The 27,081-nt window shown below is 44.9% G+C and overlaps 1 protein-coding gene across 2 annotated transcripts in view; it reads left to right on the plus strand.

The window, feature by feature from the left end:
* ADAMTSL3 (ADAMTS like 3) overlaps positions 1–27,081 on the plus strand; it is a 650,803-nt gene that overhangs the window by 285,586 nt on the left and 338,136 nt on the right. For both annotated transcript variants that reach the window (XM_030189627.1, XM_030189628.1), the window contains exon 4: positions 11,102–11,226. In XM_030189627.1, coding sequence (XP_030045487.1) covers positions 11,102–11,226 — 125 coding nt within the window. The remainder of the gene's footprint in view (positions 1–11,101; positions 11,227–27,081) is intronic.

A 27,081-nucleotide genomic window follows, 5' to 3' on the forward strand; every position in this document is an offset into this window, starting at 1 on the left:
TGGATGGAGGCCTATGGGCCGACACGGGTAGTGGGGGTGGATAGCAGCAGGTGCCGTGAACACCTTTGGGGTGCCCCAGGAGGGATGGGGTTTGGCGACAGGAGGGTAGATGCTGGGGCGCCACGGAGGAGAGAGGGGAGAAGGCAGTGTAGTGTCGTCACTGGGTGGGCCTCAGCCACGAATGGGTGTGCCTGTGCCTATCCAGGTCCACTGCCCTATAATAGGAATCATCACTCCCCCTGGCCTCTAGATCAGAGACTACCTCAGATTCCGGAAGAAGTTAAAAACTTTCCTCTTTCCAAAGACTGCCACATAATAACTACCATTATTCTATGTCTCTGACTGCTTACAGGACTAAGGAAAAACCCTACTACTCTCACGCCCTCTAATTTTGTATAACACTATATTCAACCAACAAGATTGTACACAACCAATGTCCTACCTATATAATATTACATCCAACCTTGTCTCATTTATAAGGTAAACCGCACTGAACCCCGAATAGGGGATCTGAATTGAATTGAAGTCTGATCTGGGGTGACCTGATCATGGAGGAAGATCAGGGAGCACCACAACTGGCATATGATTTTCGGTTCTGTGCGCATCTACAGTGGTGTCAGACGCCTTCAGCTTAAAACCAGGAACCTTGCACTGCTTCTTTGCCTCGGCTACATCCTTGTTGGTTGCACTGGTGTATTCTCTCCTGTTGCTTGCTGCCTAGCCAGACCTCTGCTTGAACCTGGCCTTGCTTACTGACCACCGCCTGCCTAGACCTCTGCTTGCACCTGACCTTGCTTCCTGATTGCTGCCTGCCTAGACCTCTATTTGGTCCTGACTGTGCTTGCTGCTTGCTGACATCCTAGATCTCTGCTGAGACCTGACCCTATCTGCGTGGCTGTCTGCCTTTCTCCCTTAATGCCTAGTCTGGTTCCCTTCCTGGTAGTCCTTCCTGCCCAGATCCTCCAGAAGTCCTGCCGGCTGCCTGCACCCAGGGGCCCAACCTCTAGGGAATGGCGGCTATCACAGGTGAAGCACTGGGCTTTCCGACTGCCTATTCTAGAACTGATCCCACGCCTTCGGGCCTGGAACCTCTGCTCTAGGATCAGCACAAGGGCTCATAACCAGCGGCTGTGCCCAGGTCGCTCGCGACAGCCCCGGACAGACCGCAACAGCCATCTGTTATTGACATGTGCATTACTACAATGGGTCCTCATGCCAGACGTGGCCACTACATAGAAATTCAGGTCTGCATGTATCTTAGAAAAGAAGTCTATGTCGGCAAGATCTTTTCTAAAATACTTGTACATGTCACAACCTAGATGTCTCAAATCCAGTATATATGTCCTTTCTAAAATGCTGTTGCACATGATTTATACTAAAAATGTGTGTTGAGAGATCTTAATAATGGTAGTTTTAATAGGTGGTTGAAACTGGTTGAGCCTGGCATTTAATCGGAAGCGGCCATTGAAAATAGAGCTCAGTAGCCAATCGAGCTGGGTTTGCATTTCCACTTCAGGAGCTGACTAATGGCTTTCACTGCTTACTACCTTCCTATTGGTTGTTGCTGGAGCTAGCTGGGTACTGCTGCTGTACTCACTGGAGCAATAAGGCGAGCTTGGGAAGGAGAGTGCAGAGCATGCACATGACCAGACAGACAGGGAGGCCGGAAGCTGAGAAAGTGCTCATTAATAGAGGAGGAGGTGTAGGATCTAAATATTTGGAATACTTTTAAGTCAAAAAATTGTGAAATGATGGTATTTCAGCTACAAATACTGGCTTCCCTCTGATGTGGAGCCTTCTCACAGCATGAGCCCTGACATCTGTGTTGTTCATATTGCAAGATTAGCCTTAAGATGTGCCTGGAATAGCAAAAATTGGCTCAAGGCTTCACAACCCTTTCAGCCAGCCCTGGTGGAGAGCGCCAGCTAACATTTTCTATAACATATTCTGAAGGGATTTCTGTGATTTTCTGAGAGCGATTTGAAGACAATAAAACTGACAACACGCAGCTAACGGTCTGCTTAGTAAGTGATACATGCCTTGATAAGTTGCCTGTCTGTAAATGCAGTCCAAACTGTATTAGTTCTGCTGTACTTTATGTAGATTGAGTGAAAGTGTTACTCAAACATGGCCATTCGTGGTGGTTCCACTAGAAAAACCACTTGCCTTATCCTTGTACTTTTCATACTAGGAAGCCACTTGCCAGTCTTTTTCCATTAACTTACTAATATTTGAAGTCCTTTTCCTTCTTTTAGTTTGAGAGGTTTCAGGCATGCAGTATATATTTTATCCTAAATTCATACCAGATGAACAAATGATGTAGCTTGGTAGCCAGTGTAATACATATAGGCACTGTTAATAGTCAAAAGAGGACTTTGCCAGTTAGAAATCATACCTTTCCCTGAATTACTTCCAGTCAACTGTTTGTTAAGGTTGATTTTAAAATGTCAGGTCCATTTCAATGGACCACACCATGCACTATCCAAAATAGGGAGACTGGAGTGTTGTCGGTGTAGTACTAGCAGTCCTCAGAGGATCTCAGGGTTCAAACAAGAAGGATTTCTCTTACTCGTAATCTCTGCTGAGTGAAAAACTTGGCCAGATTTAACTTGGATCCAATTTTATTGCAGCAACTGAAATGCATCCAGACATTTACTCCAAAATTCAATGTAACTTAAAATTGCAGGTGCAAATTTGGGCATGAGCACAGGGCTTCTTTTGCAAAGCCATGCTACCGATTCTCGGTGCGGAATTGAGAGGAAGCCCATACTGTTCCTATGGGCTTCCTCTCATTTGCCACATGGGAATCGCTAGCACGACTTTGGAAAAGAAGCCCTCAATTTGCATGCACAATTTAATTGAATAATAAGCCAATTGAAAACCTACCTTTTCACTGCTGCTTTTGGATCCTAGCCACTACTCATTTGCCCTCCCACTTGTTCCTTCTCACCCAGTACTTCCCTCGCCCTTAATTGTCTTGTCTGTCTGTGTTATTTTAGATTGTAATCTCTATTGAGCAGGGACTGTCTCTCTGTGTCAAGTGTTCAGTGCTGCGTGCATCTGGTAGCGCTATACAAATGCTAATAATAATAATTGGGTGCTAATAATCACCATCACTAATAGGCCTTAATTGGAATTTAAGCACGCATTTTTAGTTGCGTGGATTTGTGCATAAATTTTACACACAGCTCCAAAAAGTAGGCGCGGTCATGAGGCATTCCTAGAATTTATGTGTTCTGTTATAGAGTAAGGGGGGGTCCATGCGTAATTTAGACATGAGGATTTACACCAGGGTTTACTTGGTGTAAGTCCTTGCGTCTAAAGTTAGGTGCTAATTCTATAAATGGCACCTTAAGAATCGGCGCTGAAAAACCATGTGCTTAGCGTGATTCTATAAACTGCGCCTAAAGTTGGGCATAGTTTATAGAATATGCTCACACAGCGTTCTTGCAACTAAAATTTAGGTGCACCTTAAAACCAGGCCTAAGTATCTGCATCTAACTTAGGTGCAGGTTGAGTGTATTCCATAACGGTGCGCATAGTTTTTTTGAAACGCCCAAAGCTCACCCATTCCATGCATGGCCATGCTCCTTTTCGGCAGCATGCATTATTTATTTATTTATTTATTTATTTATTTGTTGCGTTTGTATCCCACATTTTGCCACCTATTTGCAGGCTCAATGTGGCTTACATAGTACTACTACTTAACATTTTTAACTTTTCTAATCACAACACTTCTACTCAGGAAATCTAGACTACCCCAACTTGACATTTCGTCCTTTAGATTGTAAGCTCTTCTGAGCATGGACCGTCCTTAGTTACTAATTTGTACAGCGCTGCGTAACCCTAGTAGCGCTCTAGAAATGTTAAGTAGCAGTAGTACATAGTACCGGAGAGGCGTTCGCAGACTCCGGTGTGAACAAGTACAAAATGGTGTTGTGGTAAGATAGGTTCTCGTGGAACAGTCTCGTTAGGGTATCATAAAGCACAAGGGTTGTGTTATGCCGTTACGTACTTTGGTTTTGTTGTGTTGCGGAGTTTGAGCATTTAAATTGGATCGTTAGGGTATGCCTTTTGAAAAAAGTTAATTTTTAGTAATTTCCGAAAGTTTAGATGGCCGTATGATGTTTTTACGGCTTTCAGTAATGCGTTCCACAGTTGTGTACTTATATAGGAGAAACTGGATGCGTAAGTTGATTTCTATTTAAGTCCTTTGCAACTTGGGTAGTGGAGATTTAGGTGTGTTCGTGATGATTTGGATGTGTTTCTGGGGATGAGGGGTTTAGAAAAGACTAGGGACAAAGAGTAGAATGTATGCGCACCACATTATAGAATATGTGTAGAAAGTTGTGCGCAATTCTAATTAAAGCCAATCAGTGCTGCTATTTGGTTGTTAAGTACCAGTTATCAGCACTGATTGGCTTGTTAATCAAATAAGTTGCGTGCGCAATTTGGCTGTGTGGCCAGACTAGCGTGCACAACTTAAGGCACCATGTATAGAATTTGGGGGTAAGTATATTCTATAAACAGTGCCAAAGTTTCAGCACCATTTATAGAATAGCGCTTAGCATGTTGTTGTTTTGGTGCTGTTTATAGAATTTGGTCCTTAATATCAATCTGTGAACTAGAAAAGTCATTTTTCCTGATTTCTTCTTTGATATGATACTTTAAAAACATTAGGCCTGATAGTAAAAAAATAAAAAGCTAGGCTCCTAAATTCGAACCCTATCTTAAGCTAAAATTTTAGGAGCCTAGGGGATCCTTTTATTAATCTGAATAGGATGTGTTGGCATTGTTGAGTGGCAGATGCTAGTGCAGCTTAGTAAATCGGGAGGGGGGGGGGGTTAATGAGCTAACTACTGGGGGCATTCTCAGCATTTGCTGTTACAGGTACCATGTTAACTTTTCAGACAGCATGCGGTACTGTGATTGGAGTTAGTGAGGAAGAACCTAGCGCCTCCTCTTTAGGATGTGGTAAGGGGTCATTTGCTAACCACAAAAGTGCCTATTAGTGCTTGTTATTTGCAGTGTGCTAATCAGAAAGGGGGCCCTTTTACAAAGGCGTGCCAAAAACTGGCCTGCTGCAGTGTGGGTGCGTGTTTTTGGTGCACGCCGGACCCTTATTGTACTGCGTCTGGAAAAAAGGGATTTTTAAAAAAATTAATTAATTAATTTAATTTATTTGTTACATTTGTATCCCACATTTTCCCACCTATTTGCAGACTCAATGTGGCTTACATGTTACCGTTAACGGCGATAGCCGATTCCGGTATGAACAAATACATGGTGTGAATAATACAAAGTGATATTGTGGTGGAATGAGGTACATGTATGGTAGGTTGGATTGTGGGGTCTTAGAGAGGGAGAGGGGGGGGACGAGTCAGGTAATGTTCATTAAGGTCTTTGGTTTCATTGTGACGTAGGTGTCCAGGTATTTTATGTTGGGACGGTGGGATATGCTCTTCTGAACAGGCCTGTCTTTAGTGCTTTCCGGAAGTCTAGATGGTCGAGCATAATTTTTACTGCTTTTGGAAGTGCATTCCATAGTTGTGCGCTTAAATAGGAAAAGCTGGTTGCATAGATGGATTTGTATTTGAGTCCTTTGTTGCTTGAGTAGTGGAGGTTTAGGTATGATCGTGTAGGTTTTGTGGTGTTTAGTGGGCCGGAAAATGGACATGTGGCAAAATGAAAACCAGCGCGGCTCCATTTTTGTCCAGAGACCCTTACTGTTAGCGGTAAGGTCTCACATGCCACCCGGGCGGTAAGCATGCAGTTCACACCAACTGCCATTTACTGCTGGGTAGGCACCCTGCGGCAGAAAATAGAAAAAAAAATTTCTACCGTGTGTTTTCAGTGTGCTCCAAATTCGGAATTGTCACCTGGGGCACGTGGTAGCCGGGCGGTAATACCGATTCGGCGTACACTGGATACGCGTAGGCCCTTAAGTGCCTTTGTAAAAGGGCGCCAAAATGCCTTCCATGTCCAATCTCTGTCCTTGACTTACCCCCCCCCCCCCCAACACTAACCCTGGAATTGTCTAAAAAGCATTTAAAATGGCGTGTGCTCAATTTATGTGCAATTTAATTGAATATGAACCAATTAGTGCTGATAATTGAGATCTTAACAAGAAATTATTGGTGCTAATTGGATTTAATTAAAATGTATGTGCATAAATTTAAGTGCAGATTCAAAAAGAGGTCGCGGCTATGGGTGGGTCATGGGTGTTCCTGTAATTTACTCAAGTTGTTATGGTTTCATTGGTGTACCTGGTCATGCCTAAATGTAGTCACATTTCTCGGCGCTAAGCATTATGCTAGAAACAGCACCTAACTTTAAGCACCGTTTGTAGAGTATTGCTTAGCACTGTTTTTCTTTTTTTTTTTTGCACCGATTTTTTTTTAGGCAACATATATAGAATTCAGTCCTTAATGTGCAATACATTGCACAGTAACTGCAAAAATACTGCAAAGCCCCTTAATGTGGTTTGGAGTTAGCAGTTACCGCATGATAAACAGCATGTTGAGTGCTTAACATGGTTTAGTAAAAGGGCCCCTGAATTTTCAGCTACAAAGTGAACTTAATTTAGGAGCTTAAAAGTTATGTATGTAAGTTTAGGACTACCATTTATTTGTATAGATTTATGAGCCTAATCTATGATCCTAGCAGGGGCAGACTGACCATTCAGGCAACTGGGCAGTGCCCAAGGGCCCAGAGGCTCAAGGGGGCCCGGAGGCTCTGCTCGGTTCTCCACAGCCACTGCTGCCGCCACACACTACAGCCCCCTGGGGCCCTGGTGGTCTAGTTGCCGCTGCCATTATTCTCCCTGGCACAGCCATGTTTTTAAAATGGCTGCCGAGACTCCCTGCAACAATCTCACAAGACTGTTGAGACCCTGTGCTGTAGCTAGGGCGGCTGACACCCAGGGCAGGTCACCGCTGCGCACCCCCCCGGGTGCAGCATGGCGCCCCCCCTCAGCGCCCCCCCCCCCCCCCGGAGCGCATTGTTACTTACTTTAGAAGCGAGGGGAGGGCCGATCCGCCCCCGAGTCCACGTCGCTGGGAGCTGCGTCGGCTCCATTGGTTCCTTGCTCTCTCTGCCCCAGAACAGGAAGTAACCTGTTCCGGGGCAGAGGGAGCAAGGAACCAATGGAGACGACACCCCCCCCAGTGGTGTGCACCTGGGGTGGACCACCCCACCGCCCCCCCTTCCTACGCCACTGTCGAGACCCACGAGAGTGGACTACCGTGGGAAGTCTCGGCAGCCTCCGATGAAGCCAGTAGATCACTAGAGCTCTTCAAGGTAGGGGGGTGGTAGTGTGTGTGCTGGGGGGGACGGCAGTAGCATCATGGGAGCCATCTTTTCAAAATGTTTGGGAGTTCTAAACTCAGTGGAAATGTCCTTTTCCTGGACACAGTCAAAGAGTTTACTCAATATTGGGGTACCTATAGCACCCACAGAGCTGACTCCTACGGTAGCATGGGTGGTGTGTGTGTGGGGGGGGGGGGGGGGGGGGGAGAGTACTCTCAGTCCGCCCTTGGATCCTAGTGTTGAAAATCAGTACTAAGCTCTTAGGGACTCTCTTACTAAGCTGGATCAGGCATATCATGTGCCTAATGCAACTTAAAATAACATATTATTGAATGCACTAAGGTAGCCTGTGGTAACTGCCTAATTAGCACGTGCTAATCCGGGCGCTAACTATTTAGCGCAAGGATACCATGTGAGCCCTTACCGCCTACAGAATGGGTGACAGTAAGTGCTCATTTTTTTATTGCTTTACTTATATTACACAAGTAGTAACTTCTTACATGCAACACAGGGAAATAATGCATCGCGTTCAAGACCTGTGCACTGGTGCACAAAAATATCTATGGAGAAGCCCCTTCCTACATGGACCCTCTTGTTAACCTACCGGCCAGGAACTCCCGAAGCACGGCCTGCTCGTACCTTACTCTCCATTACCCTGCTCCCCCTGGCCTCAAATATAAGGCCATCTATGGCTCCTCTTTTCCTTATCTCGGCACTCAACTGTGGAATGGCTGCCTCATGAGATCAAATTCACTTCAGATCACCCGACCTTTAAGAAGCGTCTCAAGACCTTCCTTTTTGGCAGAGCGTTTACCATGAGTCCTGCAGGAGCTGCAGCCTTTAAGCCCACAGCTCACTCCGTGATACCCTATCACACACCCTTTCCCTCGTCAGTCATCTCTTTCTCCCTCCTGTGGCCCTTGTCTACTGTACTTTATGTTATTGTATTATGGTTTGTTTATTAACTATTGTACGCCACATTGAGCCTGCCCATGGGCAGGAATATTGTGGGATATAAATGTTATAAATAAATAAATAATACAAATTCAATATGTCTTCACATACAAAGGAAAAAGGAAAAAAAACAACTTTTTTACATCATTTTTATTTCGTATTTAACCCTTCCTTAGACCACTAACTTGGGGAGTGACCAATTCTCTCAAGGAAATCAAAGTAGTATACAATAAACAAGAAAGGCTCAGCCTGCCCACCGCTAAATTCTATACAGCCCATTTAGCAGTTGTTAATTCTCCTGATAACCCTCTTCAGGTCTATGAGAGCCCTAATGTGATCTGGTACAAAAAAACCATAGGAGTAGCCTAGTGGTTAGTGCAGTGGAGTTTGATCCTGGGGAACTGAGTTCGATTCCCACTGCAGCTCCTTGTGACTCTGGGCAAGTCACTTAACCCTCCATTGCTCCTGGAACTTGGAGAGAAGGGAGGACCCTGGAACTTGAAGGGAGGGGGACCCTGGAACTCGGAGGTGGGGAGGGAAAGGAGAGAGAGAGGGGAGGGAGGGAGGAGGACCACGAACTTGAAGGGAAGGAGGGGGGCCTGGAACTGGGAGGGAATGGAATTGGGAGGGAGGGGAGCCTGGAACTCGGAGGGGGGAGGTGTGATGCACATGTAGGGGGGGAGGGCAAGGGACAGAGGAGAATTACTGCACCAGGATGGATGGAGGGGGCAGGGGAGAGATCCTGCATATGGATGAATGCAGGGGAGCGAGCATAATTGGTGCACACGGGACACACACTACACTCACTCACTCACACAGACAGACACACACATTCTGTCTCTCAATCACACACTGTCTCTCTCTGACACACACTCTTTGTCTCTCACACATACTCACTCTCTGACACATACTCATTCAGTCTCTCACACATACTCACTCACTCTCATACATACTCTCTCCTAACAGTTCCCTTAAAAACATAATTGCCATTAGAGGACAACCTTACTAGCGCCCGTTTCATTTCTTTCGGAAATGGACCTTTTTTACTAGTATATATATATATATACTAGCCGTTAAGCCCGTAAAAACGGGCGGGTATTGGAATGTTTTTTTTCCCCAAGGCCCCCTCCCGTTGCAGCTGCAAAGCCCCTGCCATCCTCCTTCCCTGCCAGCTCCAAGGCCCCCTCTGTCCCTCCCTCCCAGCTCCAAGGCTCCAGTCCTCCCCCCTTCCCAGCTGCAAGGCCCCCTGCCCTCCCTCCCTCCCAGTTCCAAGGCCCTCCCCCCCAGCTCCCAAGGCCCCCTTCCCTCCCTCCCAGTTCCAAGGCTCCCTGCTCTCCCTCACAACTGTAAGGGGCCCCATTCCCTCACAACTGTAAGGGCCCCCCTGCCCTCCCTCCCAGCTCCAAGGCTCCAGTCCTCCCCCCTTCCCAGCTGCAAGGCCCCCTGCCTGCCCGCCCTCCCTCCCAGTTCCAAGGCCCCAGGCCCTCCCCCCAGCTCCCAAGGCCCCCTGCCCTCCCTCCCAGTTCCAAGGCCCCAGGCCCTCCCCCCCAGCTCCCAAGGCCCCCTGCCCTCCCGCCCTCCCAGTTCCAAGGCCCCCTGCTCTCCCTCACAACTGTAACAGCCCCCTGCCCTCCAGCTCCAAGGCTCCAGTCCTCCCCCCTTCTCAGCTGCAAGGCCCCCCGCCCTCCCTCCCTCCCTCCCAGTTCCAAGGCCCCAGGCCCCCCCAGCTCCCTCCCTCCCAGTTCCAAGGCCCCCTGCTCTCCCTCACAACTGTAAGGGCCCCCCTGCCCTCCCTCCCAGCTCCAAGGCTCCAGTCCTCCCCCTTCCCAGCTGCAAGTCCCCCCGCCCTCCCTCCCACCCAGTTCCAAGGCCCCAGGCCCCCCCAGCTCCCAAGGCCCCCCAGCTCCCAAGGCCCCCTTCCCTCCCTCCCAGTTCCAAGGCCCCAGGCCCCCCAGCTCCCCAGGCCCCCTTCCTTCCCTCCCTCCCTCCCAGCTCCAAGGCCCCCCTCCTTCTGAGACGTCCCATGTCCCCTCCCCCCCCCAAGGTAGCCGCTACCGCCCCCCCCCACCCCGGAGTCGCCACCACCCCCCCCCCTTCACCCGGCCCGGGCCCTCTCTTCGTTATTCAACTTACAGCAGCGCCGAAACAGCAGCAAGCAGTAGCTCCCGTTGGCCTTCCTTCACTGCCTGTGCCTCGCCCTCGTGTGACGTCACGTCAGCGAGGGCGGGGCACAGGCAGGGAAGGAAGGCCGACGGGAGCTGAAGCTGAGCTGCTTGCTGCTGTTTTCGGCGCTGCTGTAAGTTCAATAACGAAGAGAGGGCCCGGGCCGGGTGAAGGGGGGGTGGTGGCGACTCCGGGGGTGGGGGGGCGGTAGCGGCTACCTTGGGGGGGGGGGGGGAGCGGTAGCGACGTCAGCGGTTCCCTCCCTCCCCTTCAGCGCAGTTTCCCTCTCTGTCCCGCTCCCCTTCCCCGTCATCACGTCTTGACGCGGGGGCGGGACAGAGAGGGAAGTCTCTACTGCGCATTTGCAGGTGAGTCGGTCACTTGCCATTTATAGGTTTGATATATATATAATTTTTTTATTTGTTAGTGCATATTGTCCATTTAAAGCTACATATAGATAGGAGGATATTACAATGATTCTTTGTCGGTACATACTGTCCAGTTACGGCTTCATATATATATATATATATATATGTAATTTATTTATTTGTCAGTACATATTGTCCATTTACAGCTATATTATATATTTATATAGATGAGTATTACAATGACTGTTTGTCGGTATATACTGTCCATTTACAGCTTCATAGTCCTTTTTATTTTCATTTACCCGTAGACATCCAGGAGTACCCGTTCTGAAGATAAGGATAGCAGTTGGGATGCCTGGGGAAGCTGGAGTGATTGCTCTCGAACTTGTGGAGGAGGTGCATCCTATTCTCTGCGAAGATGTTTAAATGGAAGGTCAGCAGAAGCGCTACAATGTCACCCTTTTCTTTTATATGTAATCTTTCACTGAGTCGTTGCACAGGATGCTAAACCTGGTTATCATATGACTGGCTATAGTAGTGTCTTGTTACTACAAAGGAGTGCAGGCTCAGTAAATGGTTTTTTGTTTGTTTTGTTTTGTGTTGTTTTTTCGCTACAAAGAGTATTTATATTAAAGTGGAATTGTTGCCAAAAATATTGTACAAGTCTTTGGGTAAATTCTCATTTGTTTCACATATTGGGGTCCTTTTACTAAGCTGCATGGGCCCAACACGCATCAAAATGGAGTTACTGCCTGACTACCGCGTGGATCTTGCAGTAATTTCATTTTTGGCGCTCGTTCGATATGCGCGTCTGAAAAATATTTTTTTCTTTTCAGGCGCTTGTAACGGACGCGCGCCAGGTGGCATTTGGCGTGCGTAGGTCATTACCGCCCGGTTACTGCATGAGTCTTTACCGCTAGATCAATGGCTGGCGGTAAGGCCTCAGACCCAAAATGCATGCGCGGCAATTTTGATTTTGCCGCACGTCCATTTTCGGCAAAATAAAAAGGCCTTTTTTCCAGGCGCACTTAAAAATGGATTGGCGCATGCCCAATACCCCTGCCCACACTACCGCAAGCCATTTTCAGCACGCCTTAGTAAAAGGACCCCATTTGTTCTTAACATTCATAAGTCTCTGGTGAGACCCTATTTAGAGTACTGTGTACAATTCTGGAGACTGCACCTTCAAAAAGATATAACAAGAACAGAGCTGGGCCAGAGGGCAGCTGGCAAAATGGTCAGCGGTCTTCGTCATAAAGACTTCAGTAAGTATACTTTGAAAGAAAGGTGGGAGAGGGGAGATATGATGGAGATATTCAAATACCTCCATGGCATAAGTACACTGAAGATGAGTCTCTTTCAACTGAAAAGAAGCTCTGGAATGAGTGAGCATGGGATGAAGGCGAAAGGGGACAGATTCAGGAGTAATCTAAGGAAATGCTTCTTTAGAGAAGGGGTGATGGAGGAGGTGGAGACAAACACTGTATCTGAATTCAAGAAAGCATGGTACAAGCCCAGAGGATCTCTAACGGAGAGAAAGAGATAGTATATATTATGGATGGGCAGACTGGGATAGGCCATATGGTCATTATCTGCTGTCACTTTTTTTCGTTTTTTAATCATTACATTTTTATTGACTTTTTACAAACAAAGAAGTTCATACAACAGAATAACCTGTCATCATTTGATATGGTTGTATGTCATTCTATTGTTTACATTTTTTTAATCAATGTAGAGTGAGGAAAGGAAACGGGGATAGGATTTGATATACTGCCTTTCTGTGGAGAAAAGTGTTATAAACAATCAAACCTGGGAATACCCATAATATAGCAAATGCCAGGAAGACAGACTGTAACGTAGAAATGGTATTCGTTCTTCTGCTGTAATGCATCTGCAGTTAGAATTACAGTCGACTAGTATAGTTTGCAAATTCTGGGAGAATAATGTCCATATGAGATGGTGGTCAGAAATGTCTCTTGGTTGGTTAAATCACGTGTGAAGGGCTATCTGCTGACATCCAGTGGCATTTAACTGGCTGGTGCAGCTGAGTATTACTACAGACCACTAAAGTGAAGGCTGGCTATTTTGTAGGCAGTCCAGGGGCGGAGTCGGCACCTATGCAGTCAAGTGCATATATTCAGCATTTAGTGAATCGAAGGTCAATACTTAATTGTGGGGAATTATTAAATATATATATCTAGACCCAGCAAGTTATCTTCTTAATCTTCTTAATTATACATGATCTCAATCAGCAAAATCAAACCTCAGCCATGACTCTTTTCATATGAGCATATAAGGGAAAAGGGAATTGGAACTTGATATACAACCTTTCCGTGGTTTGTGCAACTACATTCAAAGTGCTTTATATAGTATATACAAGTACTTATTTGTACTTGGGGTAATGGAAGGTTAAGTGACTTGCCCAAAGTCACAAGGAGCTGCAGTAGGAATTGAACCTAGTTCCCCAGGATCAAAGTCCCCTGCACTAACCACTAACTACTAACCACTCCTCCACTCCCATAGCCAAAATTATCTACGGTGAAGCCCCGGGATACATGACAGACCTGATCGACCTACCAACTAGAAACAAAGCTCTGCTGCTTGAACCACTGGGTATGATATCTTGGTGAATGTTATTCATTCACATCTTTTTCAGTTCTCCTCTGGGCCTTTGTGCCTTCACCTGCATTTCCAGTACCTTCTTGCCAGTGTAACCTTTGTCTCTTCTTTCCATATATCCAAATCACACAAGTCTGCTTTTATTTATTTATATATTAGGATTTATTTACCGCCTTTTTGAAGGAATTCACTCAAGGCGGTATATAGTAAGAATAGCTCAAACATGAGCAACAGGCAATTACAGCAGTAAAAATATTCAAATAACAATACAAACTATGGCAAAGTATACTACTTACAATGTCAACACAATACGTAATAGAACATTTTAATTGACAGTGAAGGGTAAAGCAAAGATGTAACACATAGATGGGTAAGAAAGTAGGAAGAGTTAGGAAGGAAGGTGACTGATTTGAAGAAAGTTGCATATGAGGTCAGAGAGATGGTTAAATATTATCTCAATGATCTCAGCAGTGTATTCATTCTTTTTCTGATAACTTTATTTTATTTTATGGTATATAGTTTATTGGGTTTGATATATCACCTTTTTTTACGCGCATTACAAGGCAGTTTATATAACAAATGACACAGCAGAAGAGAAAGGAACGACATTAAATAGCAGGAAAGGGACAGAGTAAAGAGAGATCAATGAGACTTTAAAACAAGAAGGTTACGTAGGACTGAGTGGGCAAGAAATGACACAGAGACATGCAGATCGTGCCTCAGTGTGCTGTAGACAGAGGAACTGGGGAAAGCCCATTGAAAAGACGAGTGCTGCTTTAAATTTAGGAAAGGCGGGATCCAAGGAAAGATCCCTAGGAAGCAAATTCCACAGAGATGGTGCAACAAAATAGAAAGCAGATTTCTGCATAGAATCCATATGAACACAGGAAACAGGAGGAATGAATAAAACAGCCGTCAGGCAGTAAGTGTCAGGCTCTCGTAGAGGTATGAGAACTATGAGTGTAGAAAGGTATGTGGGAATCCCTCTATACAATACTTTATGAGTAAGGATAAGAAGCTTCAATTGAATTCTGTATTGTATTGTTATTTAATTCATTTATGCAACATTTATCTAGGAAACAGACCTAAGTAGTGTAGAATCATAAAACGCACGAAACAGCCATGATTTATGGCGTTTTATTGTGTTCATTTATGTGATGGTGTTATTATTTAATACCATCCCATGAATGAAAACAATAAAACTGCAGACAATAAAAACTACATTCTCAGTGAATTCCAAGTTCAGAAGCAATCATAAAAGCTATCATTTATATAACTTCTGCAGTTCAAATGACATAAAATTAAGTTAATCAAAGCCAGCTGTAAAAATCCATGACTTGCACAGTTCTCTAAAATGAAGGTAATTCTTCAAAAACCTCATTCTAAAGGCAGCACATATAGTAGCTGGATAAGGGGAAGGAGAAATGGGACTTGATAAACTGCCTTTCTGTTTTTTATTTTTTTTTGCAACTACGTTCAAAGCTATAATATACAGGTACTTATTTGTACCTGGGGTAATGGAGGGTTAAGTGACTTGCCCAGAGTCACAAGGAGCTATAGTGGGAAGTGAACCCAGGGCCAGATGCACAAAGCTTATCTTGCTATTAATATTTGCTTTAGACTGGTTCTAGCCAGTCTAAAGCAAACGTCTAGGTAGCTAGGAATGCACTAAGGGGTTTTCCGTGGCTTTAATGTGTGCCATTAGCAGCCACTGAGAACCCTATGCAAATGTATTACAATGAGCTCATTCGTAATCTAATGTGTATTCCACGGGATGTACAGCTCCAGAGCAGCCCTAATGCAATGAGCAAATTTTACAGCTGCTCTGGAGCTGTCAGAGAAGCACAAGCAGGAAGCTATAAAGGCTGCCTGTTTGTGCTTCCTACCTCTCACCGCCCGGCACCCCCCACCCATTGAATTTTTTAAAAAAATTTCCCTGGTGGTCCAGTGGACTAGAACACCCATCGCCCCCACATCTTGTTATTTCCCTGGTGGTCCAGTGGACCCTGACCCCCCCCAATCTTTTTTTAAACTTTCCGTGATGGTACACGACTGCCCCCCCCCCCCCCCCCCCCGTGACCCCTGAACGTTTTTTTAAAAATTTCCTTGGTGGTTCAGTGGACCAAACTCCTTCCCCTGCGCAGGCACACACCCCTCCCTCCCGCACCTGATCCACACCCTCGCCCCTCCCTGTACCTTTACAATGAGGTGGAGGCAGAAGGGCAGGAGCAATGACTCCTCACTCCTGCCTCGTGCCTGCCCGGAACAAAATAGCAGCGCCCAGGCCCTACACAGTGCATTCTGGGATGCACTAGGCAGGGCTAAACACCATATAAGGAGGTTTTTCCTGTATATGGTGTTTAGCCCTGTCCAATGTATCCCAGAATGCCATTGCTCCTACCCTCCTGCCTCCACCTCGTTGTAAAAGTACAGGGAGGGGTGCGGGTGTGGGAGAGAGGGAGGGAGGGGTGTGTGCCTGTGCAAGTTAAGGGGTTTGGTCCACTGGACCACCAGGGAAAATTTTTAAAAAAGGTTTTGGGATCACGGGGGGGGGGGGGGGGGAGAGTGGTCGTGATCCTCTGGACCACCAGGGACAGTTTAAAAAAAGATTGGGGCGGTCAGGGACCACTGTACCACCAGGATAAATTTTAAAAACCAGTGGAGGTTCAGTGCATCAGAGCTGTCAAATGGATTTGACAACAGTGTCAAATCCATTTGACAGCTCAAACTCGCAAACAGCGAGGATGCGCAAAGGAGGATCCTTGCAGGTCTTTTTTATGTGATCCCCTTTGTGCATCGCTGGCTGTTAGCGATTCGCTACATTTTAGTGCATTGAGGCCCCAGTTCGCCAGGATCAAAGGCCACTGCACTAACCACTGGGCTACTCCTCCACTCCTAAGGAGTAGAAATAAGTTCTGCAAAGGCTTCAACTGTCTACCAAGCAGATAATCTTCCAATTACTTGTTATTATAAGTAGAACTGATCTCATTAAGGCAGCGGTTCTCAGCTCTCTCCTGGAGGCACATCTAGCCACCCAGGTTTTCAGGATTACCACAATGAATATGCATGAGATAGATTTGCATAACATGGATCTCCAATATATACAGTTGTATCTCATGCATATTCATTGGGTTAATCCCGAAAACTCAACTGACCATGTGTGCTTCCAGTCTTTGGGACACCCAGTCCTTGGGTCTCACAGCCAGTCTGGTTTTCAGGATTTCCAGAAAGGATATACATGAGGTAGCTTGGCATTCATTGCCTTCTCATGCATCTTCATTTTGATAGTTTTGTTCAAAATATTAGATCAAAGTACTTAAGTAAAAGTAAAAAATCAATGCATGTTTTAATACTTAAGTAAAAGTACAGTAAAGAACACTTAAAGGATCAAATTCTATAAATAGCGCTGAAAAATCAGTGCCTGAAATAAAATGTACTAAGCGTGTTCTATAAACAGCCCTGAAAGTTAGGCACCATTTACAGAATATGCTTAGTGCTGCGATTGGTGCCTAACTTTAGATGGGAGAATTTACACCAAGTAAACCCTAGTGTAAATCCTTGCACCCAAATTATGCACAGAACCCCTTATTCTATAACAACGCGCATAAATTGTAGGAATGCTCTTGATCTGCCCATGACCCTCTGATGGCCGTGCCCCATTTCTGGAGCTACATATACAATTTACATGCAGATCCCCTTGACTAAAAATGTGCATTTAAATTTCAATTAATGCCAATTAGCGCAGATAATCAATTATTAGCACCCAGTTATTGGTGCTAATTGGCTCTTTATTCAATTAAATTGCATTTCACAAATTGAGTGTACGCTCAAATTTGCACGTACAATTTGAGTTCCATTTATAGAATTTCAGGGAAAATGTACTTAAGTGAAAGTAAAAGTTTGCTTATTATAATATTTTTTGAGTAAACATAACAGTACCATGACTACAATGAATGCAACTACTGTTAACATTTTTATCCCAATAACTTTATTGCTGTACAATTCAATCCACTTTACTTTTAGTAAACCTAAAGGGCCCTTTTACTAAGCAGAGGTAAGGCTAATGCGCAGGTAGCGCACACCAAATCAACAGTACCGCCGGGGTAGTGCAAGCACCTGGCAGTAATTTCGAAGTTGGTGCTCACTGTTTCCCCATGGTAGAAAATATTTTTCTATGTTCTACCACGGGGGGGGGGGGGGGGGGGGGGCGTTCCCAGTGGTGATCGACAGCACAGCCACATTGGCGCGCTCTGCCTGATTACCACATGAGTAGCGTGTGAGCCCTTACTGCTAGATCAATGGATGGCGGTAAGTGCTCAGCCAGTAAATAGCTGCGCGCTACTTTTTAATTTTAGCGCGTGACCATTTACTATCCCATTTAAAAAAGCCCTTTTCCCCAGCTGTGGTAAAAAATGGCCCATTGCGTACCAAGTTCACGTGTCCAAACTATCGCAGGCCGCATTTTATTGCTGCTTAGTAAATGGGCACCTAAGATTTGAACATGACTATCACTCATGCGGGTGCACTTAGGAGACATTATTAAATCAGCACAGCTAAAAAGGAATTCTACAACTGCACTGGCAGGAAGTGGAGTGTTCATTCTGATAATGGCTGCCATACTACTGATGTCTTCTGACTAGATCTCCAAATGCTGATCAAGGGAATCTGTCTGAAACATTTGACTTCCTTATAGCAAAGAATGTTTTATTATCATCATTGTCATTATCGTCTGCATTAGAAGTAGAGCTAATTCATCACTTGCATCTTCATCTTCATTATCATCGCCATGATGTCCAATTATAGAGAAGGCTTTTACAAAGCCTTTGCCTGGAATTCATCTTCAAAGAATGTAGTAAAAGAAGTTAGCTTAGCGGGGTTTAAAAAGGGTTGGATAGCTTCCTAAAGGCCATTATTAAAATGGACTTGGGAAAATTCCACTACTTATTTCTAGGATAATCAGCATAATTGTAGTGTTTTGGGATCTTGCCAGGTACTTGTAGCCTGGATTGGTGACTGTTGGAAACAGGATGCTGGGTTTAATGGATCTTTGGCCTGTCCCAGTATGGCACTACTTATGTTCTTATGCAAAGTTAGAATCACTGTATGTTTACAATTTTTTGTCTAATGTCAAACCCCATATGAATGTCTGAAAACTGATGCAAGAATTCCAAATGTGTGTGAACTCTTCAATGTAAAATTTTTGTTGGGATGACCAGTAGTCTGGTGTGATAGAGACATATGTCTGTTCACCAAGAATTGGCTGGCGACCAGTAACCAGTTCATCAAACACAGGCAACTCTGCTGGTCCTGGAGACTGTATTCCCTGAACAGCAACATTTAAGATGAGCTGATCCACTGTTGTTTGCATGATGAGATTGCATTAGCAAAATCCTGTTCCAGTTATTGCGGCAATGAATTAGGATATAGGAAAAAAGGAGCAAACACTCCCCATCGAGTAAAAATATATCAAACAACTTTAAAATTTAATGCAATACAAAAACATCAACAACAGAAAAATAATAAGTTGAGAAGTCCAGACTCATACAGTATATCATGAAAATAAGCCTGTAGATCCAGACTTGACACAGATCTGTGTTTTGGCTATTAAAGCCTTCCTCGGAAGTCTCAAGATCTAGTCAACTAAGTGTCAAATTCATGTGTAGGCAAAAGGATTTTTCAGTGAGTCTGCATCTGTGAAGAATGCACACTGAGACAATTTGAGGGTCATTTTCAAAGCGCTTAGACTTACAAAGAGGGGCATTTTCGATATGACGTCAGACTTTGGACGTTTTGCAAAAAACATCCAAAATCTGAGTAGAAAAGAAGGTCATTTTCAAAAAAGAAAAACGTCTTTTTTTCCCCCCAAAATACTGTTTTCATCAAGGTTTTGTGATTTGGACATTTTATTTTTTGGTCTATTTTCAAAGAAAAGACGTCCAAGTGCAAAACGCACAAAATCAAGCCATTGGGATGTAGGAGGAGCCAGCATTTTTAGTAGACTGGTCCCCCAGACATCCCAGGAGATAAACGGGGCACCTTAGGTGGCACTGCAGGGACTTGAAAAACATGCTCCCATATACATATCTCACCATTGCTCCCTTATTTTGTCTGCTAAGCTCCCTAAAACCCACCCAAAACCCACTATCCCCAACTGTACACCACTGCAATAGCACTTATGGGTGAAGGGGGCACCTATACGTGGGTACAGTGAGTTTCTGGTGAGTTTTGGAGGGCTCACAGTTTCCACCACAAATGTGACAGGTAGAGGGAGATAGGGACCTGAGTCCTCCACACCATGGTGCACTGCACTGACTACAACATTACTCCAGGGACCTGCATGCTGCTAAGACATAAGCATCGCCACACTGGGACAGACCAAAGGTCCATCTAGCCCAGCACCATGTCGCTGACAGTGGCCAATCCAGGTCACAATCACCCGACAAGATCCACGGAGCAAAGCATTTTGTACTGCTTGTCCCAGGAATAGTGGATTTTTCCCTAAGTCCATTTAATAACATTCTATGGCCTTTTCCTTCAGGAAGCCGTCCAAACCTTTCTTAAACTCTGCTAAGCTAACCACCTTAACCACATTCTCCGGCAACGAATTCCAGAGTCAAATTACGCACTGAGTAAAGAAAAATTTTCCCTTATTTGTTTTAAACATACTGCACTCCAGCTTCATCGCGTTCCCCCTTGTCCTAGTATTTTTGGAAAGCGTAAACAGACGTTCCATATCTATCTTTTCCACTCCACTCATTATTTTATATACCTCTATCATATCACCCCTCAGCCGCCTTTTCTCCAAGCTGAAGAGCCCCAGCCACTTTAGCCTTTCCTCATAGGAAAGTTGCCCCATCCCCTTAATCATCTTTGTCGCCCTTCTCTGCACCTTTTCTAATTCCACTATATCTTTTTTGAAGTGCTCTAATAGACCTGACTCTATGACATTTGAGGCTGTCATAGAGGCTGGGAAGTCATATTTTTATTCACAGTTTTGGGGGGGTGAGAGGGGGGGTCAATGACCAATAGGGAGTATTGGGGGGGGGGGGTCACCCCTGATTCCTTCCAGTGGTCATCTGGTCATGTAGGGCACCCTTTTGTTTCTTATTCGTTATTTATTTATTTATTTATTTATTTATTTATTTATTTATAGCATTTCTACCCCGCTCTTTCCTGCTAGATTAAAACATCTTAGTTTTAGTCCTGGACAATTTGGTTTCGTTCCAAGTCTTAGGAACGCCCAGATCCCACCCTTAACACACCCACAACACTCCCCCTTCTGTTTTCAACATACTTCTGATGGACTTCATAGAAAAATGTCTAAAAATTGGTTTTAAAAATATTGATTTGGACATTTTTGTGAGAAAAACATCCAAATGCTGCTTTATGCCACTTTTCAGATGTTTTTCTTTTTTGAAAATGACCTACAAAGCAGTGGCGTAGGAAGGGGGGGCGGTGGGGCGGTCCGCCCCGGGTGCACGCGCTGGGGGGGGTGTCGGCGCCACTGGTTACCTGCTCTCTTTGCCCCGGAACAGGTTACTGCCTGTTCCGGGGCAGAGAAAGCAGGGAACCAACGGAGCCGATGCAGCTCCCATAGACGACATGCACTCGGTGGGGCGGAGCGCCAGCGGTAAAGATGCACTCCGGGGGAGGGGGGGTTGCGTGCGCCGAGGGGGGGTGCGCCGTGCTGCACCCGGGGGGGGGGGGGTGCGCAGCGGCGACCCACCCCGGGTGTCAGCCGGCCTCGCTACGCCGCTGCTACAAAGTTACATAGAAACCTATGTTTACACCTCTATACTGTCAGCACTGCAAAACAACCATCAGTGACAAAGCATGATGCCCTTTTAAGCATTTCACTTTGTTACTGATGTTTTTTTTTTTGCAGCACTGACAGTATTGTTTCTAAGTCAGCGCCGGCTCAAGGGATTGTGGCACCCTGAGCCAACTTTTGGTTCGGTGCCCTCCCATTGGCACGCCCCCATTGCTCGCTCCCCTCCCAGGCCATCCTCCCCCCCTTCTGGCCTAACTTTAAAGGCAGTTTCCCCCTCCTGAATACCGATAGTGTTTCACCTAACACTACCCGCATCATACCCTGCGTATTCCCTCTGCCTTGTCCCTGTGGAAGCAGGAAGTTATATCAAAGAAGGGGCCGTGGAGCAGCAGAAGGAAGATGCCGTGGCTGATGTGGATAGCGTTAGGTGAAGCTGTTTTTGTTTGGTAAGGGTAGGTAGACGGGGGAAGGTGACCTGAGACAGAAAGAGGAAGGGTGTTGCCGGCTATTCTTTTTTCCCTGCACACGCAACGTCACCAGGTAAGCTCTGGGCCAGCTTAACCTCTAGGGCAAGTGACATCACAGGCTCAGGCTTTTGGTGTCCTTTATCTCCAGTGCCCTGGGCCAGAATTTCACCTGGTCCATCGGTTAAGCCGGCTCTGCTCTCAGTGTTCATTCTTTACACATGCAGACTGTCAGCTAGCACCCCTCCGTGCTGTCCGCTCTCCCTTGGACACCTCTCCGTGCTGTCCTTCGCCCGCCCAATTGGGGCTAATCCTCCTCCTCCTCCTATTGCTGCAAGCTCCGGCTTGTCAGTATTCCACCACAGATCATGCTTCGTCTGCTAAGTTCACTCTAGCCGGCCGCCAGCCAATTAGTTCCAGGTCGGCCGGCCTACCGGACCGGGTATTTCTCTTTGTGAAGCATAGAGAAATCAATTCTGTCCCCTGGGCTGTCCCTTAGGAAGAGGACTGTCTCTACTTTGAGCAGACCCAGTATTCTCAGTTTTAGATAAGTCACAAAGTTTACTTACTCCCTGACTCCTCTCCAGCCCAGGGGATGAAGCCAAATGCTTCTCTACTAGTCCTGTTCTGGGCACAGGCACCTTCAATCTATTTCCCTACCCTCCCCCTGTAGCATTCTAATTCAAAGCCCCACTCGCCAATTCAAATGTTCTTCAGTTCAAAGCTTTCCCTCTACTATATGAATCCACTCCTTGGGCTAGCAATTCCTACTTGCTAACCCTAGGGACCCACCTCCCTCATTTGTCAGCACTGCTTCCTGACAACCACCCACTCAGGTCTGGGATTCATACAGTTTTCCCCAGGACTTACTTTTCTTTAGCCCCCCTCCTGGTACGAGCAAAAGCTGTTAAGTCCATCTCCTCCGGCTCCTCCCCCTCTTCTCCTGCTTGCCAGTCCATATGCTCGTTCCCCCCCTCCCCCTTCAGGTGTGCCTCATTCCCCTCCTCAGACTTCATTTCCCAATCAGCCTCCTCCCCCCCGCTTCTCTGGGAAGGAAAGTCCTCCCCCTCCTGTTTCCTGCTTAACTCAGGCTTCTGGGACTTGTAGTCTCTGTAGTCACCCTCCCTCCTCTTGAGCTTCCTATATGGAAGGAGGGCCCCTCTTCTCCCTTTCCCCTTCTGAGTATCTACCCATTCCTCACAAGACTCATCGAAAAATTCTTTTCCCTATACACAAATTTGACACTTACTTGGCTAGAGATTCCTGAGGAAGGCTTTAATAGCCGAAACAGAGATCTGTGTCGAGTCTGGATCTACAGACTTATTCTTATGATATACTGTATGAGTCTGAGCTTATCAACATTATTATTCTGTCATTGATGTTTTTATATTGCATTAAATTTTTAAGTTGGACTTGAATTAGTCTTCCCCAACTTTCTTCCGCTTGTTCCCAGTAATTACTGTTTCATACGGTTAGACGTGAATCGTTTGTTTACTCTTTCCAAAATTACTAGGATTATGGGGCATTCGATGAATCTACAAAGTAATAAATTTTAAACAAATTGTAGAAAATCTTTCTTCACTCAACATGTAATTAAACTCTGTAATTCGTTGCCAGAGAATGTGGTAAAGGCAGTTAGCTTAACAGGGTTTAAAAAGGTTTGGAAGGCTTCCTAAAGGAAAAGGCCATAGACCATTATTAAAATGACTTGGGGAAAACCCACTGCTTATTTCTGGGATAAGCAACATAAAATGTGTAGAACATTTTGGGGGATCTTGCCAGGTATTTTTGACCTGGATTGGCCACTGTTGGAAACAGCATGCTGGGCTTGGTGGACCTTTGGTCTGTCCCAGTGTGGCAATTACATATGCACTTATGTACTTTTTACTTTTAATTGCAAACATCAAATGTAAGTAAAAATAGGTAAAAACAAAAGTAACACATTTTTCCTGTACTTCTTTACAAGTAAAAGTGACAAAACATTTACTTAAGTACAGTAGCTAGTTACTTTTACTTAGTTACTATACAACACTGCATTTTGGGTGACCTGTAAAACCAGGGTGTGTCCCAAAGACTGGGTTGGGAACCTCTGCTGTAGATTAATGTCAGTACCTTAAAATAGATTGTAGTTTTGATTGGAAGTCAGTGAAGGCCTTTTAAAGCTTATGTACTGTGATATCTTGGTTTATGATTCAAAAGGAAATGAATCATGTGTTTTGGATCAGACGACATATAGATTTGCTCTTTTTTTTTTTTTTAAATCCTGTATAAGAATTTGCAATGATCTAAACATGCAGTAATCACAGCATGCATTGCCGAAACTTTTATTTCTGTTTAGAAATAGATAAAACTTCGGTATATTTTGACGAAAAATAAGACTTTTCTAGACCATTGTTAATCACAGCCTGCATAGATAGGTTTGAGTCGTTTCTGAACTGTGGGCTGCAACTCCAAATGGGGTTGGAAAATCCTCATTTGGGGTCATGACCACAACAGAAAGAAAAGAAACCCTCCACTGAGTGACATCATCAGCCTGCACAGGCTGACAAGATGCTATCATTCGGCCTGTGTGAGCTCAGTGGGAGGGAGCAGTGCAGCAGAAATGTTGGCCAAAGTTATAAGATGGTGTACGAGGAAGAAATAGGTAAAGCTGGAGCCACTTGATTGATTTCAGCTAGGAATTAGGGTGGTAGGACAGTGCATTCCAAACTATTTTGGTCTAAGTTGTTTACTGTCTTGGTCATTGGTAAAATCCTACCCTTATTTACGGTCTGAGAGAGGTATAATTAATAACAGATCTCTTACCCGATAAGATATGAGTTCTGAATTCAAGAAAGCATGGGACAAGTGCATAGGATCTCTAAGGGAGAGGAAGGGATAGTTGATGGTATGGATGGGCAGACTGGATAGGCCATATTATCTTTATCTGCTTTCATTTTTCTCTGTTTCTATGTAAGATTTCTGTCTTTGAAGAATGTAGAAAAAGTTTGCTATGAGTCAATCAATCTCACACTACAGTAAGACAACTATGGCTGTCTTTTTCCAAATAATTTGCCTTAAGAGTATTATAAATCTGGAAATTGTTTGCATATATTGTACAGTCCGGACTTGCTTTTCTAATAAGCTGGCCCCGAGGTTTAACATATATATTAAACAGAGGTGAAATTAAGGATATCAGGGATATGAGAACTCTGTCTCCATCTGTATCTTATCTATCCTGCCACTCGAGGTAACTTGACCCCTGGTGGTAGTACCACAAGACTACCTCTGGGGGGGGGGGGGGCAGAGGAATCATTTTGAACCAGATACACAATGTGACAGGAGCGACTGAGAATAATTTCTGCTCCCCATTAGACACCAAGGAGACCCTCAGCAAGGGGTTGAGAGGGTCCGGTAGTAAGGAATATTGCTGATATTGGGGGAGAGAGCAGGAGAGGTGTGGGAGTATGGGAAGGGGTGGGGATAATATTGGGAGAGGAGTCCTTGGTAATTTGATCCTCCATCAGCTTCTCTCACGTACTGTGGCCCTGGCTTGTGACTCACTAACGCATTGCTGCAGCCAAGTACCCACAATGTTCCAGACTACAGAAAAGGTGATTTAAGAGCTGGGATGCTTTTTTTCCTCTATGCTTTATACAATCTATGTGCCTTTTAGACATGCTAGCAAATACCTATATCTTTGCCAGCATCCTTCTATTTACTTTACAGAAGGTTCAGCAGAGCCTTTTGTAAATCACAGGGAGAACTGAGGACATCTTGACCTGTATATCTTTAATTCTACTCTGCACAACCCATCCACTATGGGCCTTCATAGCTCTGAAACCTATCTGAGAAACCTAAGAAATATTTATCCTCTGAGTTAATTGAAGAGCTGTCATAAATGGCAAATTAAATATAAATCTATAGTTACCATTAGCAGTGAATCATTTAGCATAAAACTGCCTCCTTCAGCACGTCTGGAAAGAAACCTCTTGCAAAGAAGTATTAATAATCAGCTGTAGAGACATTAAAGAGCTGTCTTTAAAATCTTTAGTCAAGCCAGAATTGCCCTAAATCAAGTGAACCACTAGCAATCTTTGTGTCAGTAAGGGCATATTTCTGATTTTACAATGGCAGTATAGGCATACTTTAAAATAATCTGGACATTGGTATTTCTACCTGCTCCAATGCAGATGTGTCAGCCAACTGGGGTTTGCACCAGTGGTTGAGAGCGCCATTTTGCTTATCTCTGATGTTTAAAACCACATCAAAATTAATTTTTTTCATCAGCTCCTTAATGAGCTCTTCTTGAATATCCAGTTTTGTAACTACCACACTTAGGGGCCCTTTTACTAAGCCATGAAGGCGCCTACATGCGCCCAACATGCGTCAATTTGGAACTACCGCGTGGCTCGGGCAGTAATTTAATTTTTTACGTGCTCTGGAAAATTTCCAGCGTGTAGTGCTAACCGGGAGGTGATCAGCAGTGTACGCATACTGACGATTACTGCCCGGATAACGCGTGAGACCTTACCACTAATTCCATGGGTGGCGGTAAGGTCTCAGGCCCAAAATGGGCACACACCAATTTTTATTTTGTTGCACGTCCATTTTTGGTCATAAAAAAGGCCTTTTTTCCCAGGTGCACTGAAAAAGGGACATGCGTTCGTCCAATTCACGCGTCTACACCAGCACAGGCCATTTTTCAACACAAAGGACCCTTTAAACATGTAGGTGGTAAAATTGGCTTTCACACAGGCTGGCACTTACATAATCAGAAGCCCAAGTGATTCTCCTCTTTTTTTTAATGTTTTATAGCTAAAATGATTGTTTCTGATGGATGTGCTGGGTCTTGCATGCGTATCTCTGGGTGTCCTTATACATATTTTACAAAAGGCTGTGTGTTCACAGAGCCTTTGTAAATTCACAGAATTATGCATTTCCCAATTCATACCTAGACACCCTTTGCAAAACTGGGCTTCACATAATATCAACAATGGAACTGCTGTGGGATAATTTTATAAAGTCATTTATATCTATCTATCTATCTATCTATCTATCTATCTATCTATCTATCTATCTATCTATCTATCTATCTATCTATCTATCTATCTATCTATCTATCTATCTATCTACATAGTAACATAGTAGATGATGGCAGAAAAAGACCTGCATGGCCCATCATAAGTACATAAGTACATAAGTACATAAGTAGTGCCATACTGGGAAAGACCAAAGGTCCATCTAGCCCAGCATCCTGTCACCGACAGTGGCCAATCCAGGTCAAGGGCACCTGGCACGCTCCCCAAACGTAAAAACATTCCAGACAAGTTGTACCTAAAAATGAGGAATTTTTCCAGTCCATTTAATAGCGGTCTATGGACTTGTCCTTTAGGAATCTATCTAACCCCTTTTTAAACTCCGTCAAGCTAACCGCCCGTACCACGTTCTCCGG

Source organism: Microcaecilia unicolor, chromosome 1, assembly GCF_901765095.1.
Source record: "Microcaecilia unicolor chromosome 1, aMicUni1.1, whole genome shotgun sequence".
Classification (NCBI taxonomy): Eukaryota; Metazoa; Chordata; class Amphibia; order Gymnophiona; family Siphonopidae; genus Microcaecilia; species Microcaecilia unicolor.